The 19,711-nt window shown below is 40.5% G+C and overlaps 3 protein-coding genes across 5 annotated transcripts; 1 reads left to right on the forward strand and 2 right to left on the reverse strand.

Moving 5' to 3' along the window:
* Positions 1–849: 849 nt before the first annotated feature.
* On the reverse strand, positions 850–8,486 carry LOC311012668 (uncharacterized protein). Of its 2 annotated transcripts, none has more exons than XM_084008269.1 (12): positions 8,190–8,486; positions 6,979–7,112; positions 4,335–4,450; positions 3,668–3,748; positions 3,508–3,545; positions 3,270–3,403; positions 3,038–3,110; positions 2,386–2,505; positions 2,192–2,281; positions 2,007–2,072; positions 1,610–1,805; positions 850–1,379 (listed from the first exon to the last, which is right to left on the reverse strand). In XM_084008269.1, exons 1-12 carry the CDS (start codon positions 8,309–8,311, stop codon positions 1,287–1,289), a joined length of 1,263 nt encoding a protein of 420 aa, XP_083864395.1. In that variant the 5' UTR covers positions 8,312–8,486; the 3' UTR covers positions 850–1,286. The 2 variants fall into 2 exon arrangements, with proteins under 2 accessions (XP_083864395.1, XP_083864394.1); XM_084008268.1 differs by having other exon boundaries at positions 850–1,484.
* A 1,563-nt stretch (positions 8,487–10,049) lies between these two features.
* Positions 10,050–14,171, forward strand: rpe65a (retinoid isomerohydrolase RPE65 a; the record flags this gene model as incomplete). Of its 2 annotated transcripts, XM_084007999.1 has the most annotated exons (14): positions 10,050–10,149; positions 10,575–10,657; positions 10,759–10,909; positions 11,035–11,142; positions 11,326–11,467; positions 11,590–11,737; positions 11,930–12,011; positions 12,097–12,229; positions 12,338–12,477; positions 12,966–13,095; positions 13,181–13,295; positions 13,394–13,488; positions 13,578–13,689; positions 13,783–14,171. In XM_084007999.1, 14 exons carry the CDS (start codon positions 10,139–10,141, stop codon positions 13,926–13,928), a joined length of 1,596 nt encoding a protein of 531 aa, XP_083864125.1. In that variant the 3' UTR covers positions 13,929–14,171. The 2 variants fall into 2 exon arrangements, with proteins under 2 accessions (XP_083864125.1, XP_083864124.1); XM_084007998.1 differs by lacking the exon at positions 10,050–10,149 and having other exon boundaries at positions 10,552–10,657.
* A 795-nt stretch (positions 14,172–14,966) lies between these two features.
* LOC311011971 (RING finger protein 11-like) lies at positions 14,967–18,876 on the reverse strand. The gene is made up of 3 exons (XM_084007224.1): positions 18,247–18,876; positions 17,749–17,918; positions 14,967–17,359 (listed from the first exon to the last, which is right to left on the reverse strand). Exons 1-3 carry the CDS (start codon positions 18,367–18,369, stop codon positions 17,188–17,190), a joined length of 465 nt encoding a protein of 154 aa, XP_083863350.1. The 5' UTR covers positions 18,370–18,876; the 3' UTR covers positions 14,967–17,187.
* Between the last annotated feature and the right edge of the window lie 835 nt (positions 18,877–19,711).

Below are 19,711 nucleotides of genomic sequence, written 5' to 3' on the forward strand. Positions count from 1 at the left end.
TGTTTGTGTGGGAGAACCCAGATGGGATATCAGGTAAACTGTTCTTAGTTTAATACTGCACTGATATGAAGTATATTTAAGGCATGTTCTGGCTGTGTTGGCCTAATGGATCACAAGAGCGTTTGTTATTATTACCTGCACACTTATTGGTATGAAGATTAAGGGAGGGGGGCGGGAATTAAACACTTAGGAACATCTTTTAAGTGCTTATCTCTCCTCGATGGTAGTCTGTGCATATTTCTCCCTTTTCTTTTAAATCCAAGGAGAGTGAACTAAGCTGTGAAGTTGATTTTGCTGGATATCCCGAAACTGTCCGGATGGGAAATAATCTGATACATTGAGTCGTCTCTGGCTTCAGTTTGTATGTACTGCAACCATACCTACTTCACTTCCCTTTAAATAAAGCACCAGCATCATGTTTCAACTGACTTTGTGCAAGTATAATAAAAGAAAACATAACATTTAGGGCTGGGCCATATTAATTGATCAACTGTTAACATTTTACCATACTGGGGTATGCATCTCTTCAATATATTTGTGCTTCAATATTGGCAATGAGGTACGTTTATACTTCAGTGTATTTTTAGGTGAGCATAGAACGGACGTGTCTTGTTTAGGGAAACTAATGACAATGTTTTTATTAATTTGCCAATAATTTTCTTTATCTGTAACATGTCAAAAATAAGTTGACAATGTCAAGACAGTCGGTTTATTAATTGATGCCAAGGAAACATTTTTTTTACATTTGAGAAGCTGTAATAATTTGAATAATGAATCATTATAAAATAGTCCCTGATCGTTTCACCTTGTCTGGTTGTTTTACCTATAAACAATTTCTCAAAGTCTTGGTTCTCCCAAATAGGCTTTATTATAAAAGAAATCCTTGATAAAACAATCGACACTTTCAAATAACAAGAAACAAATGTATATAAGTGTTTCGAGAGGATGGGGGAAGAGGCCTGAATAACACTACGACACTAAACAAAAGAGATACTACATGTGAAACAGTGACATAACCTGACAACAGAAGCTCGAGAAAAGCAAAGCAAGCCTACTTCCAGTTTTAACAGACTACGTTCGTCGAGGCAAAAAGCATGTGGGTACTTTGAAGCAATGTGACAATGTCATCGGGCAAACTTTCTGCAGAATTGAAATTCTGCGTTGTACATTTGCGCGAAAATCGATACATTTGACGCTCACTTCACATTTTAGATTTAAAGGGGGGGGTCAGAACATGTTTACAACCAAAATGGAGGGATAATGAGGGGCAAAGAGGGATGGACCACTTAGTCGCTGACATCCATGTCCTCTTCATGGTGATAGTCAGCTCCGTTAACTTTGGCCTGCTTTAGCCGCGCTGTGCCGTTACCTTCTACAGACTGGGGAGACAAAGCAGAGTCGTCAGAATCCTTCCGCTCCTCCACTCCTCTCCTCTCCTTCTCACTGTCATAGCCTTGCTCTTCCTCATCATAATCCCTGGTGATCTGTGAAAGGAAACCAATGGATGTGACAGGTTGAAGCACCAACAGCCCCAGTCTGATTACCATCAGGACAGCAACGCTCACAGTGTATAAGAATGAAGACGGCGTGTTCAACACACTATACTGACCTTGACATCTCCTTTCTCTCCATCTGATTTTCTCTCTCTCTCCCTCTCTCGGTCCCTCTCCCGCTCCCGTTCTCGTTCTTTGTCTTTACTCTTCTTTTTCTTGCTGGCGGAGCGTTCACGTTCCTCACGACCTCGATCTTTATCACTCTTGCGGTCCCTCTCCCTTTCTTTATCCTTTTTCTTTTCCTTCTTGTGTCTGTGGACAAGAAAAGTCAGGTGTGTTGTCAAATGCTCCAAATAAACCCCAAAAGATATTTACTTTATTTGATTGGGACCAAATAATTACAGACTTTTTTTCTAGTTGGGTTAAATCATGCATTTCCTCAGAAGCTTAAAATAGGCGTGTAGTGATGGGATGTTTTAATTATCCACGCATGTTTCACATCAACACACCAACCTTCGGGGAGATGGAGACCTCTTTTTAGGAGGAGATCGGCTGGGGCTTCGACTTTTCTTACGTCTCCTGCGTAGCAGAACAGGACAAAAAGCTGAGTACTTTAAAAGTGAGAATTTAGTGGCTTCAAGACATACGTTTGTATATAGTTATATTATTCCTGCCTGAGCACACAGGGTCCTACTTACCGTTCATCGCTGTGTGACCTCCTAGCTGTGCTGTAGCTTTTAGGTGGCGTTTTGGATCTCCTTCTCCCTGAATCGTCTTTCTTTCTATCTCTGTAGATACATTAGATTTAAGATTTCAAACCGGCTCAATTACATATTTCACTCTTATTGGCATAAAGCTGGTGTGAGGTCAAGCATCTATACAGCTAACCCACCTGGATCTGCTTGGAGATCGCCTGCTTTGGTCTCGGGTGTCAGTGTGTCTCCTGCGGGGGCTTTTGGAGCGCCTCCTGCTTCTGGAGTTTGACCGTCGACGTGATCTGCTCCTGGTTCTCCTGCAACCAGACATGGAGACCAGTCATTCTCAGAGATTTTTTTTTGGGGTCGTTGAATAAATTTGCAGAAATTCTTCCATCGTCTTTTATTTAACATATATCTGCAGTTCATCTTTAAGCCACATGGGGGATCCTGAATGTTCGTATTGTTCTGATAATTATTATAGTCTATAACTCTTAATGCATATATTTGGTTTCATTTATAGTATTTAACAAGTGTATGTTTTTAATAACATGCATAACTCAAAGGTGTGATTCAACAAATTATAACTCTTCAAAATGGCCAGTTTACCTGTTCACAATAATGTGGAATTAGCAGTGAATGGTCAGGAACGTAAATTAATGGACAATTCCCTCATCTCATGAAATATACGTAAAGCCTATTGTGAATTGGGTCGTGATGGTTTGTCATTTTTAAAAAGCGGATCCCCAGCTAAAAGGTTTGTGAAACTCAGATTTAGACCAAGTAACCTCTGAAATTACAAAAAGCTTCTCCATCTGGACTCTTCAGATAATTAGCAGTAGTGATCACCTGTGTCTTGAACGTGATCTGGACCTCCTCCTCCTGGACCTACTACGAGACCGCTTCTTTTTGCTTTCCTTATCTGCAGGACACAATGAAAACAATTTGATGGATTGTCACGGGACAATGTACATGGGACTTTTGGAAAATGTCACATTTTCAAACACGCAATTGACATAATTTTAGACTGCAAAGTCAATGTCCTGACAAGAAAAATCCTTCAAAACGTTTTTGCACTCACTTCCAGGTTCAATAGCAGCAGAAATGAGCGACTGTGCCTCTCTGACTCTCTTCATGGCCTCTTCAATTTCTTTATTAGACGCGTCAGCCTTCAGGCTGGCACTCAGGTTTAAGCCTGCAGCCAAAGGATTCAGTCTGAACACAAGATTATTCATTAGTTGACTCATTACCACACCATCTCTTTACTTTGTCATTTAAACTGGATTCAGGCACAAAGGAGTTTCTTTCTACTGACTTACTTTGGGTCTGTCATGAACTTTAACAGCTGGTCAGCAGCCTAGGGAACAAAACAAAAAGTGGGAAGAAGTGTCAAGGTTTATGTAACAAAAAAAATAAAGCATATTACTTTTAGAGTTTGGGGGAAATATTTACTAGTCAGTGTCATTCAACACATCTCACCTGGGGATTCATATTGGGACCTGGGAATCCAAAAGCAGCCATGGCATCCATGCTCGGAACACCAAAAGGGTTCCCTCCCATCTGGAATAACGACAAACACATACAAGCATGTAAAGCCACTCTGTTAGTCCAGTCTGTTGTTGAGATCTTGACATGTTACAAGTGTTCATGTACTCATACTGGTGTTAATATCATTATTTCCACTTTTTAACAGAGGAGACTCTTTCAGATCCAAAACACCATCACACAAAAGTCATTTCTCACAAATAATCATTTTTAAAACTGAAAAATGGCCAAAAAAATTCTAACAATTCCCATCATTTTGTCACCCTCAACTGAGATACTCCCTCTTAAAAAGGAGGAACTCCAATTCCACATACCAAAGTGACCTTGTGATGAGACTATTTTGTCAACTGCCTTTCCAAGGTGGAAATTAACGTTAAACTGTTTCAGCTAACAGGGATGAGAAGTCCTAAAATTAACGAAGCAAATCTGTTGACAACGATGAGGCATGATCGAAACGTGATAGGTAATATAGGCATTTTTTTCGGGTAGAATGCACGGCACGCCACTGTGTTGTGTCCCATGCGTTAAATGGCATACAATGTGGCAACAGTACATTGAGATTTTGTTTATTTTTCCACATGGAGAGAATATAAAGGCGTACACTTGGATTGGACATGGGGTTGGGCGTTGGAAGAAGTCCTCCTCCTGGCAGAATTCCTGCAACAGCATTTGCTGGCGCCAACAGAGACAAAGCTTTAGCCTCATCTGGAATAGATCCTACAGGAAAGTAAAAACAGGCATTAGGAGAGAACGACATACGCACACACATCTACTACAGAGAAGACACTTTGGAAAAGACAAAGAAAAAAAAATTCTTCACACTGCAATTCATCAAATTAGGTTCAACAACATGGTTACCTTAAAGATCAGAGAACAGTTCCCTTAATTCAACATAATCATTGACATAGTCAACATAATCAGAGACATAGCAATTGCTGGAATATATCACACTACTCCAATGAACACTGCCAAGAATATATCACCTGAACGTGTTTTTTAAGTCATGAACCAAACGTTAGAAAGCACAGCAGCTTCTCCAGTTGGGTGAGCCATCAATTTTCATTAAGACGTTTACTGAAACAAGCGACTCACGCTGGCGGCTTCGCTACTAAAAGCACACAGAGAAAAATCGAGATACACACAACAGAGAGAATTTTAGGGATTTGGCAAGAACACTATACAAGCTATCAGTGTTTACTTACCAAAAACACAAATGTCAGAGCATATATTGGTACGTGCTAAATGACAATAGCAGATTTCAGGGTGGGTAGCGTGTCTGCTGTACATCATTGTTCTAGTATCCTTACCTGCCACAGCATCAATCAACCAAACCTAGGCAGAGGATGACTGGTTGGATTAATCTGCGCTACCACAGTCCAATTAAAAATGATTTTATCATCTTTATTTGCAATATGCCACTGAATGGGTTTTTTTTTTCCATGGCCAAATTTAACAAATAAACACCTCATAATCATCACACAGTAAATCCACCCCAAAACTACTCTTTCACAAAAAAAGACATGACCTAAATACGGACACACAACAGTGACAACATTTAGATAAAAGAGCACAGTGGAGAGAGAAATTGCTGCAGGAGACAAAACTGCTGGATGGTATTTTCAGCAGGGCCTGGTATACAGGACTGGCTGAGCCAGGAAAAAGAACTGTAAAACACAACAACAAAAGGAGACCACTGTTAAAGAGAGTATAATTTACCAACATAGTGTCAGGTCGGATGGGCTTCTTACACAACTTATGATGAGATGTAGCATGGCTGTTATAGAAGATAACCAATCAATGACCAGTGTTCTTTTGTTAAGTTGCAAAATTAGCTGCCTGCATATGGGTAAGTTAGTTAAGTATGTGCACTGTCAGCTGCATGGGCATTGTGTGATACACTGATTATTAACACCCAGTATCTTTGTATTGGCTTTTAAAGCTATTCAATTAAGTAGAGTTACCGGTTTTATAGGATAAAGCTGGCGATATTAAATTGTCAATACTTTCTGCTCTCAGCCACGATCCCATGTGTTACCGTTATGTTATATCATTTGTGTGATATCATATTTATAAAGTGACTTCCTAAAACAACTAAAGTTTCTCATACAGAGTAAATAGTGCATTTGTTGGTGACTATTTTCAGTGGTGGATTAATACATTACATATTTGGTGTGTGCTTGCAAGCATTTGTGGCGGCAAGGTGATGAGCATGGAATTACTTGAAAGAAACTACAGTGCCTGCATTCATCATAATGAACACACACAAAAAAAATTAAAAATCACCCGGTGCAAGAGTGTGGCTCACTGATGTGCTTTAAATAGTTTTTGGTCAATAAAAGGTCTTTTCATGGGATTTGTTGACATTTAAAACTTAAGATTAATGCCAGCCTTATCCGTTAAGGAACAATGCTTTAGCCAAAAAACGGCTAAGCAGCATTCAAAGTGTTGCAAAACAATGCAAAATGAGCACCGTTTCAGGCTACGTCCCCGATATCTGACCTTTATACTCTAAACTAAACCACCTAGAAAAGATTAATTAGACAGAAGGAAAGAGAAGGCAGAGAAAGAATAGAGGATAAAAAAGAGCGGGGTGGGACTTGAACGCTTGCTGGCCTTTGCAAATGTCTACAATCCCCTGTTGGCAGGCAGAGGACCACTTTCAGCCATCAACGAGGGGGCTGCTTTTGCCTTCTTCACTACAAAAATCACACACACACACATACACACACACACACAAATAACAGAGAGAAGTTTAACAGAGGATAGTCCAATATGGGGGAGTAAAAAAAATGCATATGATTAAGAGTTTAAACAACTTCACTGCGGCGCCCACATCTTGGGAATGTTATCTGTAAATGTCAGTAAAGCAGATTTTGGTATACTGTGTTTCCTAAATACAAAATCATTATTATTTACTTGTTTAGGCAGATACATACCGCTTGATATGCCTTTGCCCAAAGAAATAAAATCCAGTTTTCTAAAGAACTGCATTGTGGTGGTTAAACAGATATGGGATTTGCTACTACAGTATACCAACAATCTGACAATAGAAGTCTGTTTTAAGCACTTACAATGGGAGGGAATGGCATCAAAAAGATCATAAAAACAGGCCAAGATGAGGTGATTTGTGCAGTTGACAAATGGGATAGCCTAGATGAGAGCCTTTTTACTCTTTAACATTTTCACTATTCATGCCATTCAATCAACAAGGACCAGTCATACGTGGAAATAATGACGTGACAAACCTTCGGCGAACGGAACCACAATCAACGCTCTGTCCACAAACACGGTGTTAGTGAGATGCTGAGACACTCCGACGGACTCTGGCTCCTGGAACTTCACAAAGCACACCCGCGATGTCACCGGCATCTGAGAATCACTATTGGGAAAGTCACAAATATCACATTAAATAGCGTATAATTGTGTACAATCACCTAAGCAATGCATCTGACAATGTAAAGTAGTTCAATCATAACCACATGCAGTGTTAGATTGTGGATCTGGCACTGGAATGTATTAAATCAACAGCCACACACACACACAGTACTACCATGGTGATGCCAAATGCACACCAACAAAGACTCCCTCAAATATTAAACACTCCCAGTCACTACAACTTCCCTGTTCCTCATCAAACCAAGGCCAAGATCAACAATTACTCAATCACTGTTGGTTAGTCAGTAAAAATTATACTACGAGTAAATGTTATATTCCGTACAAAGTGGATTTGTATCAATTATCACATTTAATGCAGATTCATTTTCTGTTGATCAACAAGTCAATTATCAAGCAAAATACACCCCCAGGTTCCCGATTCTAAAATGTGGTGATTTGCTGCTGTTATGAGATATCTTTTGGTCTATAGAGTTGTATTTTACCCCCGCGACCCTGAATACAGGATAAGCGGTAGACAATGGATGGATGGATGGAGTTTTATTTTACAACATTTTCTCAACGAATCCAAAAATATCAATACATGAATATAATCAATGACGGCTTATTTTACACCATGTAACCATTGTGATAGTAAGAGGAAATTATGAGCTTAACACTGTGACGTTGGAACTTTGTTATCAAACTTTTGACTCAATCAGACCAGATACCAAAACAACCGTTGTCGTTGCAACTGAACTCGACCCCAGAGATGGTATCCAACAGTTGTCCCATTTAAACCTCTAATATTCTAACTGACCGCTCTTTACAAGCCACACGTATTGGATAATTCAAAGAAAAGTGTGTGGACGTGTGCGAGGCACAAAATGTTAAATAACGACGAACGTGAACGTATCATCTGCTGCTGTGAGGCAACGTTATTGGGTTACTGTTAGCTACATGTCTAGCTAGCATGTCGGGCCTGGTTACGCGTTCGTTCAACTAACTCAACCTGCTTAGAAAACCATGCAGCTAATACGTGACTTATCTGCCGTCAAAGTTAATCGAAACGTAGTCAACTTACTCTGGTGGAAATAACTTCAGTTCTTCGATGGTTCCCAAAAACCCGAAAAGTGTTCTCATCTGCTCCGATGTTGTGCTCGGCGACACGTTTGTCACCTGGACAACCTTCGTGGTGTAACTCATTTTTCCGCCTAAAACCGTTCAAACCGAAACACTGCAGCGAACCACTAACCTTAAACCAATGTCGCGGTTACCAGCCGGTTATTAAATTTACTCGTTTTTAGGTAATTTGTGGGCTAACGCTAGGTGTTAGCTATGGACTACGTCTAGAGACGGTAACATACGGCCGCCATATTATAATTCCGTGCGCATGCGCATAGTTCCTCTTGTTACTGTGAAAACAACGTTCGTAATTTCACCAAAAGCGTCGCAAATGTTGAGGTTTACTTGTGTGATTAATTTCGCCTCATCTAATCGCTCGACGTGGTATTAGCCTTTCACACCGACACTCAAAGTATGTCGGGAAAGTTTTGACCTGCAGTCAACCAACAGAGGTCTCCCTTTCATTTATACAGGGTATAAACAAGGATGTGGCCGCACATGTAGGGAGAAACATGAAAGCATCTATATCTTATGCCATGGTTACTATTGTCATAAATCATTGTTCAGATAACATCTGCAGCTACATTGTGACTGTCCTGCCACACCAAATATCAAATATTTTCTTTATTGCATTAATGTAAGTCTACACCTTTTCTGTATTAACTTTAATCAACGTTCATTCTTGACCATGGAAATAGTAGTTTGACACAAAATTGTCAGCCAAGAATATTTTTATATTCACATTATATTTGCTCACCGGTTCTTTCTGGAGCTTTCAAACCACACGCCACATCATTTTCATCAGTGCATGGTGTTTATGAGCATGTTACAACTACCTCCACAATAATGGTTGACCTTTTTACACTTGCCTTCCCTGCATTTTAATTGTCTTACACAGTTATGTCTGTAATTAAATGTCTGTCTCTTGCTGCCGTCTTTTTAATCTGTTGATTTGTAAGTGTATATTTGATCTATCTTTAGTTGATGGGCTATGTACAGCACTTTGGTCAGTGTAAACTGGGTTTAAATGTGCTCTAGAAATACTTACTTTGCCACTCTCACTGGGTATTCAATAACTGACCCTTTGATTAATAGATTAGCTTTCATAAAAGTGTTATATATTGCTTATTAGGGTCCGTACGAATGTGTTGGGTGGGGGGGAGCCACGTCACAGCCCCCCGTCTCTGACAAAACTGCTTCTGGTGAAACTCCCACTACTAATGGTGTTTTTTCCCAGGAGGAACAAAGCATTGTTTGTCCTTTAGGCTACGTCAAGCATAATCCCTACACCTGGATTATAGTCGCACTGAGACAAGCATGTTAAGACATTTTGAATGGAGACCAAAGAACAACTGGCCACAGTTCATTCAATTAGCGTTGTGCATAACTATTACATGGTATAATCTAAATAAAGAAATCTAAAGTCTTGACTTGGTTTCGAATTCAGTCTCAATTCCATTGTTTCCACAAATCAACTATTAATATGGATTGCACGCATTCTGAATTACTGAATTTATAATCCCCATCCTCCATGTTCATATGTAGCCCTGCACATTGCATCAGTACTCTGAAATATACTGCGCTTAGTGTGACTCAGCTTAATTATATCTTAAAGGAAAAAAAGAGAAATCACATGCAACGTTGCAACACATTTACCAATTCTGTGCAATAAATATTCTCTGCCATAAATCCGGTTTCAGAGGGGCGGCCATTGAGTGACCCAGCAGAGGATATTGGCACAATGGGATTGTTGTTCACGGTGTGACATGATTGGTCAGGAGGAAAGTTTAGAGTGCAGATTTTAAGTAACTGTGAGGGGGACTAGACTGATAAATACCCTAAATCCAGTGTGAGAGAGAGACGTCCAGTTCAGAAGTGAGCAGAGTGTTGCCACAACAAGAACCAAACATGGTCAGCCGGTGAGTGATGCATTATTCCAACTTTAATTTTTTTAAATCTTATATTGTTCAACAAAAGGTAACAAGGAAGTCGTCTTTTTTTGTTTACAAGCGTGCTCAGTGATGGGTTATGCTTTTCTTTGAAAAATATGCTTTTTCATGATTTGCAAATGTCTATAATGTTATTTAGCTCTTCTGTTTACATGTCTTTAACGTAATCCTGTGACTTTTACACAGTGACTTGAATGTGAGTGTGTCTGCAAGCTGATTAAGTTCCTGAAGGATTTAAAAGTTTACGTTGAACTGCATGACCCGTCAGAAATACAGCTTCTAATGACAACTAACAGACTCCTACATTTAACTGGATCTTTAACTTGCTGGACATTTCGTCACGTTTAACATACTTTGGTGTAATGTTGGTTGATGTCTTCACTGTTCGGTAACAGATTTGAACACCCAGCTGGTGGCTACAAGAAGATTTTTGAGACATGTGAGGAGCTGTCTGAGGCTCTTCCAGCAACAGTCATAGGTTTGTTTGTTTTATTTGGAGCTCAGAAAGTGTTTTTTTTTTTGCAAATCTATTACTTTTCAAACCAATCTGTGATTTGTGTTTGTTGTGCTGTTTTGCAGGTAGGATTCCTTCATTTCTGAAGGGAAGTCTTCTCCGTTTAGGACCTGGACTGTTTGAGGTCGGAGATGAACCTTTCTATCACCTCTTCGATGGCCAGGCCCTCATGCACAAATTCGACTTCAAGAACGGCCAGGTCACCTACGTCCGAAAGTAAGTCAACTTAAGAGCAATACATTTATAAAATATAAGACTGTTCCTTAATCAATTAAACTTTTTTTTCTCTTTCAAAAGAGATGTCAAATGTATTGGGGATTAAATTATTTTTCCTCGTTTAGGTTTGTCAGAACAGATGCCTATGTGAGAGCCATCACAGAGAAACGTGTGGTGATCACTGAGTTTGGCACCTTTGCGTATCCCGATCCCTGCAAAAACATTTTCTCCAGGTGAGCTGCACATAAAATCAAAAAAATGATAAGTTCACTAAAGTCAGCAAACTCAGTCAGCAAATGAATGTATGAATATGCAACATCTGATTATTATTTTAAGCTCCAGACTTTTACTTGTGTTGGCTGACATTTCAACTCATGGCATCATCTTTGTAAAATGTAATGTTTTTTTGTTTGCAGGTTTTTCTCTTACTTCAAGGGTGTTGAGGTCACAGACAACTGCCTGGTGAATGTTTACCCCATTGGTGAGGACTTTTATGCTGTAACAGAAACCAATTTCATCACAAAAGTGAACCCTGATACCCTGGAGACGCTCAAGAAGGTACATGGATATAACTTTATCATACAACTTGAGATGTATCAGCTATCAGATGTATCTTACCACTTTTAAACTGTATATTCTTCATATTAAAGCACAGTGAAATGTATTTAACTTCTATGCAGGTTGACATGTGCAACTTTATCAACATTAATGGAGTGACAGCCCACCCACACATTGAGAGAGATGGCACAGTGTATAACATTGGAAACTGCATGGGCAAAGGAGCAACCCTGGCCTACAACATTGTCAAGATTCCACCCACACAGAAAGGTTCGGATCAGCGCTGGCATCGCCACAGATAACACCAGCAGATAATCACTGTGACCTCCCCTTAAACTCAGTTCCTGTCTCTAAAATATTCAAATTAAATGTGCTGCAGAATGGTGATCCTCTCAAAAATGAATAAATTATGCTTTTTTTTGCTCAATTAAATTAATTCAAATTCACGTTTTCTGTTCTTAGATAAGTCTGATCCCATTGAGAAGTCCAAGGTTGTGGTGCAGTTCCCCAGTGCTGAGAGGTTCAAGCCCTCCTATGTGCACAGGTGTGTGTGTAGACTCTGTTTGGTATGTCATCAGACTTGTCAAGGTAAGTCCACGTTTCTGACATTCTCTCCTTAACTATTTCAGCTTCGGCATGTCAGACAACCACTTTGTGTTTGTGGAGACCCCGGTGAAAATCAACCTCCTGAAATTCCTGAGTGCTTGGAGCATCAGAGGCTCCAACTACATGGACTGTTTTGAATCCAATGAGAGCCAAGGAGTAAGAACTCACAGTAGATTGATATCTTTGCTGATTCTAACTCTTGATATTATCATCGTCTCTTCCCCCTGAAAGGTCATGATATCTACTCTTGTGTGTGTGTTGTAGACCTTGTTTCACATTGCCACAAAAGAGCCAGGAGAGTACATTGATCACAAGTTCAAAGGGGCAGCTATTGGCATGTTTCATCACATCAACACCTATGAGGACGACGGCTTCATTGTTGTTGACCTCTGCGGATGGAAAGGGTAAATGTCACACTTTTATGTAAAGGTGTAATACATGTGATCCAGAGCATTAACATAGCATATAATATAATATGTCTTCCTTCACTCTCCCTCTGTGTGTGTTGTTGTCCGAGCTTATCGTGCATGTTCGTGCATGTGAGCCTGCCACGCTTGCTAGCCGATGCCTGTCGTTTTGCACTGCACTCATCCGCGGTAACAGCTGATAACACCATCCCAACAGACGGCGTTGTCATGGAAACACAGCACCCGCCCTCCAGTTCCTCTTTATGCAGACACTATTAGCTTTATCAGCACTTCTACCGTAGTTTGCACTGTTAGCACCGTTAGCTGCAAGCCACCGGCTCAGTCGCCGCCATGTTGAGAGGCAATAGAAATGCTCCTAGTCTCCTATTATTTTATTATTTTTTTATAATTAACCTTTAAACATCCTCGCACATCTCATGCATGTTTGTTTGATACAGAGCTGTTGTGGTTCATTATCTGTGCAGCTTTGAGTTTGTTTACAACTACCTCTGGTTGGCCAACCTGAGAGCCAACTGGGAAGAGGTGAAGAAGGCGGCCATGATGGCGCCACAACCGGAGGTCCGCAGATATGTAATTCCCTTGGACGTCCACAAGGTGCGTCACCAGTTTTGCTCATCAGGACACACATTGCCAACAACAGATGTCAAGTCTCATGTTATACCTTCCCATCTCGGTGTAGGAGGAGCAGGGAAAGAACCTGGTGAGCCTGCCGTACACCACGGCCACAGCGGTGATGCACGCTGACGGGACCATCTGGCTGGAGCCGGAGGTGCTGTTCTCCGGGCCTCGCCAAGGTGTAACACATCCAACACATCTACTCAGTCATGGTGAACACTTTAATATCTACGGGAAATGTCTTCATTATGTAACCATTTTATTGTTGTTTTTGTAGCCTTTGAGTTCCCTCAGATTAACTACGAGAGGTACGCAGGGAAGAATTACACATACGCCTACGGCCTGGGTCTCAACCATTTCATACCCGACAGGGTAAGTTAACAAAATACCTTCAATTGGAAGTGAAGCAGCGTGGGTGTAAAACAAGCTTGTTTTTCATTAACTGATTTTGTTGTGTGTAGATCTGCAAGTTGAATGTGAAGACCAAAGAGACCTGGGTATGGCAAGAACCAGACTCCTACCCCTCAGAGCCCCTGTTTGTTCAGACTCCCGATGGGATAGATGAAGATGATGGTAAGACAACAGCAATATCAACACAATATATATTCAATCATACACCAACTATGATTGCAATCGTTTTATGATAATCTGATGCTGTGTGCTCAGGAGTGCTGCTGACCATCGTGGTGGCTCCTGGATCCCAGAGACCTGGATACCTGCTCATCCTCAACGCCAAGGATCTCTCCGAGATCGCCAGGGCAGAAGTGGAATGCACCATTCCCGTCACCTTTCATGGGATGTACAAACCCTAGATCTGTTCTCATTGTGTCAGCAGTAGCCAGCCATTACCCAGCATTAATACAGGATCCATGAACTAAATTGTTGTATGTTCTCATCACCACTTGATGTGGGTTGTAAAATAAAACTATTATGTGAATTTAAGTGATTCTAGTTGCTGGATGTACTAGAATTCGTCAACTGGAATTGTCATCATTGGTTTGATAAAAAATATGTTCACGTGTTGTGTCACATGACTATTTCATGGTTGGAAAAATAAATTCTACTACTAAAAACGAATTGGTCTTTTCTTTAAACAAGCAGGCATGTCAGAGATCAAATAACACTTCAGCACAAACAATTAGTACAAATAATCCTTGAGCCTAAATTCTTGAAATATTTGTAGAGATTTAATATGTTGTCATACAAAATCTTATTATGGTTGCTATGGAAAGGGTGACCTTTCCATGTCCGTCCTTATTGTGTCTTTTGCCAATCTTGCAACACAGCAAAGCTGATTAGCTGCATCGCTTAATCTGAAGAAAGAGAGGAAGAGAGCGAAAGTGCACATTGCGATCCATTGTTCTTTTTAAGAGCATAACAATGGATGTGTGGCCCTTATATACAATGTCATGAGCACACATAAGTCACATTTGACTGTATGTAACTGTAAGTAAGGCGTCCACTTGGTTTGAGTGAGTCTTGTGTGGTTCAGAAGGGGATTTTCCTGCTAAAAACACTCTGTTGGACGTGTTCCTCCTCAGCTGACGCAAGGTGAGAAAACAAAGCATCAAACATTATTAATATGGCTCAGCTTTGCTTGCTACATCAGTCAAATGGAGAATCCTGATTATGCTGTCACGTTTCACACTCCACTGCCAGATTTGAGGATTGCATTAATGAAAGGCTCAAAGGAATTTCTTATGTAATCTCCTATTTTGTTAATCATAGGGCCACAAATATGCCCGTTTGCATGCATTTAGTCAACTATGCCTGACCGATGCCATCAGATTAAAAAAAACAAAAAAACAGAGTGGAGTGATTGCCTGTTATTAATTAAACAGTAACAAATATTCACGTTTTTCCTCTTTATTTGTTCTTTTTTTTTTACATGACAGCTTTTTAGCCTTCCAAAAAGAAAGAAACAAAACAAGGTCACAGGAAATATTAATTTTGAGAATAAACTTAAGATGAAAAACACAGCAAAGGAAAAGCTCAATGGAAAACTTGATATCTTTGATCACACCATAAAAGAAGTCTCTCATACTGTGAAATTCATTTGGGACAGAGGTTTGCACGTTCGGCTTTAACCAGTAAAAGTTCAATACTTGAAGTCCTAAATACAAAGTCGATTTTACAACAAAAAAACAAAAATTTTGTAACAAAAAGATGAAAAAAACAGTAACACAGGTTATGACCAAACAATGTCACCAATTGAAAGGAAATTATTGTAACTACTGCTACAGTGAATGGACATTTTAGAAACATTAAGTGTAACAAAACCAAAACAAATGTGACATAAAACAAACGAAAGGACTTTGCATTAAGTGGATTGAAAATGTACGTTTCAAGTTCACCTCAAATGTAGCCTCTCTTTCTTAAAGGAATAGTTCAATATTTTTTGGAAAATACGCTTACATGCCAACTTGCCACAAGGTGAGATTTAGCGTAGCTTAGCATAAAGACTGGAAGCAGGGGGAAACAGCTAGCCCATAGCCCAGCTCTGTCCAAAGTTCCAAAAATGACCTACCAGCACCTCCATAGTTCATATGAATATGTTATATCTTGTTTAATCTGTACTTAAGAGGGTTCTACGGGGAGTTGCATGCCTCACAAGTCGTTGTTCAACAACACCTAACTTCCTGTGAGGCCAGAGATTGTTTTTTAACCGTGCCTTTCTGAGGATGTACACAACCAACGCTCCAAATGGGGGCAAGATACACGAGGCAGCTTTATGCGCACACAAATTTAAAATCTCAGCCTAAAGAATTACTGAACTTCAGAAGGTGCTAGGAGGTGTTTTAGAGCTTAACAGTATTTATGGTAGACTAAGCTTATCGCCTTCTGGCTTTAGCTCCTTGCTTAACGCACAGAATCAAATTGACGTTTTCTCATTGTGTCAAAAATGTTAAGCGTCTCCGTTAAACTAGAGCAAGCCTCTGTCCCTTCACTTGCACACAAAAACACACAAGAATCAAAAGTCAAGCGGAGGCTCACACTACTGAATCACAGATTTCATGAAATACATTTTCAGGCTTACTTCAATGTGACACGTGACTACTGACAGCTTTGAAAATACCTTTTCAGTTACAGAACGTTTGCATCTCAAGAAAGGAATGAAGTATTGATAGTGCAAGGTTACAAGGTACATATATTAATATATTGTTTAGATACTGTCCTATAAGTAAAGTGCAAATCTCTGGATCAGATGAAGTGTGCAAGCATTTCTAATGTTTTAAACAGACTGATCCACCTGCCCATGCACAAATGAGCCCTTTACATTGGCTGCCAGCTACTTTACACACCACCTGGTGAAACACTCACGCCACATAACATAATTTCCCTTCAACACAAAGCAATTTCTTAAAGGTCTGGCGATTTTGGAGTGGCTGAACATCATATAGCCTTGATCTTCTGTTGGTGTGCATTAAACTTTGGGTGATTTCTGTGAGGTGTGTCCATATATTTTTAGAAATCTTGACAAAATGGAGAGGGATTTCTTCTTTATCATCTTAACACCAACCCTGTGCATTTCAGCGGTGTTTTCCCATACCTCCAAAGTGTTGGGCAATTTTTAATGTGAGATCATGTTCAGGAGCTCACCATGTTGAGGAACAGGTTTCTTGACCTTGTAACATTTTGGTCAATCGTGTTAACCTTAATCTCTATTTTAATGACGACTAACTGGGAATGAAGGTGAACTGTGGCCTGTTGGGGAGAAACACCACTGAGACCGGCTCAAGTGGAAATGCACAGCCATCAGACAGCTCACACACACACGCACACACACACACAGTCAGCATGACAAACACACACAATTATGCAGGGTCGTGTGGAAAGGGTTTTCTACAGACTTGTGTAACTGATGTTTAAGACCAGCTTATTATTTAGACCTGGGGGGATGGAGGGCCAACAAAAGGCGAGTACATTTTCAAAGTGCAAGTAAACAGCCAAGACCTTTTTTTTTTTTAAGCTCCTCTCATTCTTACCAGAGGGCAGTTAAGTTTGTGTGTGTGTGTTTTGGGCCTGGAGGCACCATGTTTGATCTAAGCTTGGGGGAGGAGGGGTGAAAAATCAGTTGGGATTATAGGTGGAGAGGAGGGCAGCATCCACAGGCTCCATGCAGGAGGGGCAGGTGAAGGATCTCATCAGCCAGTCGTCTATACAGTCCATGTGGTAGATGTGCATACATGGCAGAAATCGAATGGGGTCCCCGTATACAAAGTCCAGCATACAGATCACGCACCTGGAAACAGATGAAATGCACATCAGGTGTAGTCCTAATTTAAGTGAATTTATCATATAAAATGCCAACGATTCTCTGATCCCAGCTCCTTAAATGTGAGCTGGTTTTCTCTGGTGTTGGACATACTGCTACCATGACATTTTGTAGACTGATATCGACCCACCTGATGACCTGAAGTAATTAAAGATTCACCTGCATCATATACCTGTTACGAATACCTTGTTCCCCACAGACAACGCGTCATATCATTGCATCCTTATATTAGTCACGTTTTAATGACTCAATATGAATACCGAGGTCTGGCGTAATAAAAGTATGATGTCAGAATTAGTCAGTAGTGCTCAGCTCTAATGTCTGTGTAAACATCACAAAAAAAGCCAAATGCTCACTCTCTGATCTTCTTCTCCGAGCCATCTTTCCCTCCATCATAAACACCCTTAGGGAGGTGCTGGATGAGACCAATGCGCTGAGCTATGCGGATCTGCTCCTCCTCTGTCAGCTGGGTAGCCAGGCGGGCCTGGCTGGGTGTTGGATGGTACATGGGCATGTGAGCCGGCTCCTGGTCACAGAAAATAGAAACACCAAAATGAAACAAAAACAGTAATCCCCCTGGATCAGCTCACTGTGTCCTTACAAAGGAGCCTGACAGGTGAGGCTCCGGTGTGGCTATTCTTGACAGGCCAGTTAATGATGATTACTCTCAAACCCGTTGGTTTACTCAGGTGTTCACTGACTATACTGCAAACTAAGAAAAGGGCCACAGACATGAAACGGGATGTGTGTACATTTGGGCTTTAAACATTATTCTTATAAACACTACGTGTGCCACAAACTTTTATTTTCTTAAACTAGTATCCTGGAAGTTGTCGGTAACGTTAGTCACTCACCTGGTACGGCGGAGGTGGCTCCAGGTCAGGGTCTGTCCCGTCCCCGAAACTCGCCCTGTCTGACTGGGATTCATGAAGCAGAGAAATGTCGTCTGATGTCGGAGACTTAAGACAGTTGCCCATATCTCCGTGTCTCCAGTCCAGTCCTGGCTGACGTTAAAATCAGATCTCTCTTGCTAAAGTTGCTCTCGGTTGCTAATGTTAGTTTTGTCTGATATGCCAGTAAACACAAACTTTAAGTTTAACTACACACTGTTACACATACCATGTACGTGATCATACAACTCCTACACTAACGTTAAATGTTAGAGCAAATGTCCACACTAGATTATCTTCATGTCCACACAGACCTCCACCTGGCAAAACAAAACAAAGAACTCCCCTGCTAACGACAGTTAGCCTAGCTACTTTTTCGCTAGCCAGCCTGACGACTTCCTTGAGAAGTATCGCTCATTCCTTCGCCAGAATCACAATTTCTTCAAAATGTCTACTTCAGCAGCAGCTGTGGCTGTCACACTAAGCAGCCAGGGTGTTGGACTGTAGCGACATCCCCGCCTTTGAACTTCGGGAGTAACATTAAACAGTTTCTTTCTTGCTAGCCCTTTCTTTTAACCGGAGACCATGTTATCGGTCCGCTGGATATGACGTACGGGTGTGGTTCTGCGCAGTGATTGGATGATTGTCTTGACGTAGTTCTACGAGGGAGCCAAAGTCCAACCCCTTTCAATTCTGAACATCATTCGTGTCATAGTTCCTAATAACTCCAGTGATACATGTAATGTATTATTGTAATCAATAAATGGCCATCCAAAAATAATCAGCAAATCCATCAACCCTCAAAAAGAAATTACCCAGTTGAAGATATCCATTGGAATTGAACTTGTTTATTACCATGCATATCCGAGGATTCGAGGAATACATTTTTAAATTCCTACCTAGCATATATACCCCCCCCCCCATTTCTTGCCTCTATTTATAAAAAGAAAAACAATCTCTCACTTTTGACATATTCTTCCTAGTTATGCTTTTATTGCACATTTTGGTTTATAGGAAACATTTTCAGATGCCAGTTAAGTAATAATCTGTTTTGAATGTAATATCTACACCATATACAACTTTCTTTGGTACAAACCAGTACTTGGACAAAATAAAACTACACCTTTAAAAAAAATGTTATCCTAACAGCTCTAAAAAAAACCCCTAATAGATACAACTATTATTACTAGATTTACTTCCATTCAGCTGTTTCCATTGTAAGGTCTTGGTGCTGATGCATGCTGGCTCACTGACACAGTCCTGGTTTACCGCCACATTGAATAGAACAGAGCCATCGTCAATAACATTAATTAACACCTGTGCTTTTCCTACTATGACAAGTCAAAATGTCTGCTGTGACAAAGGACTATCCTCTACTCTCCCACACAGATGTAGAGGTCTAATCAGGCACTATAGCGAGAACACCCGT

Source organism: Eutrigla gurnardus, assembly GCF_963514095.1.
Source record: "Eutrigla gurnardus genome assembly, chromosome: 4".
NCBI classification, from domain to species: Eukaryota; Metazoa; Chordata; class Actinopteri; order Perciformes; family Triglidae; genus Eutrigla; species Eutrigla gurnardus.

Coding starts and splice junctions, on each gene's coding strand:
- LOC311012668 (XM_084008268.1), bottom strand. CDS start 8,311: ATGAGTTACACCACGAAGGTTGTCCAGGTGACAAACGTGTCGCCGAGC. Junction 3,546..3,667: donor GTCCCAATATGAATCCCCAG/GTGAGATGTGTT, acceptor TTTGTTCCCTAG/GCTGCTGACCAGCTGTTAAA. Junction 2,073..2,191: donor AGGTCACACAGCGATGAACG/GTAAGTAGGACC, acceptor TCTGCTACGCAG/GAGACGTAAGAAAAGTCGAA.
- LOC311011971 (XM_084007224.1), bottom strand. CDS start 18,369: ATGGGCAACTGTCTTAAGTCTCCGACATCAGACGACATTTCTCTGCTT. Junction 17,919..18,246: donor AGCCACCTCCGCCGTACCAG/GTGAGTGACTAA, acceptor TTCTGTGACCAG/GAGCCGGCTCACATGCCCAT. Junction 17,360..17,748: donor TCGGAGAAGAAGATCAGAGA/GTGAGCATTTGG, acceptor ATCTGTTTCCAG/GTGCGTGATCTGTATGCTGG.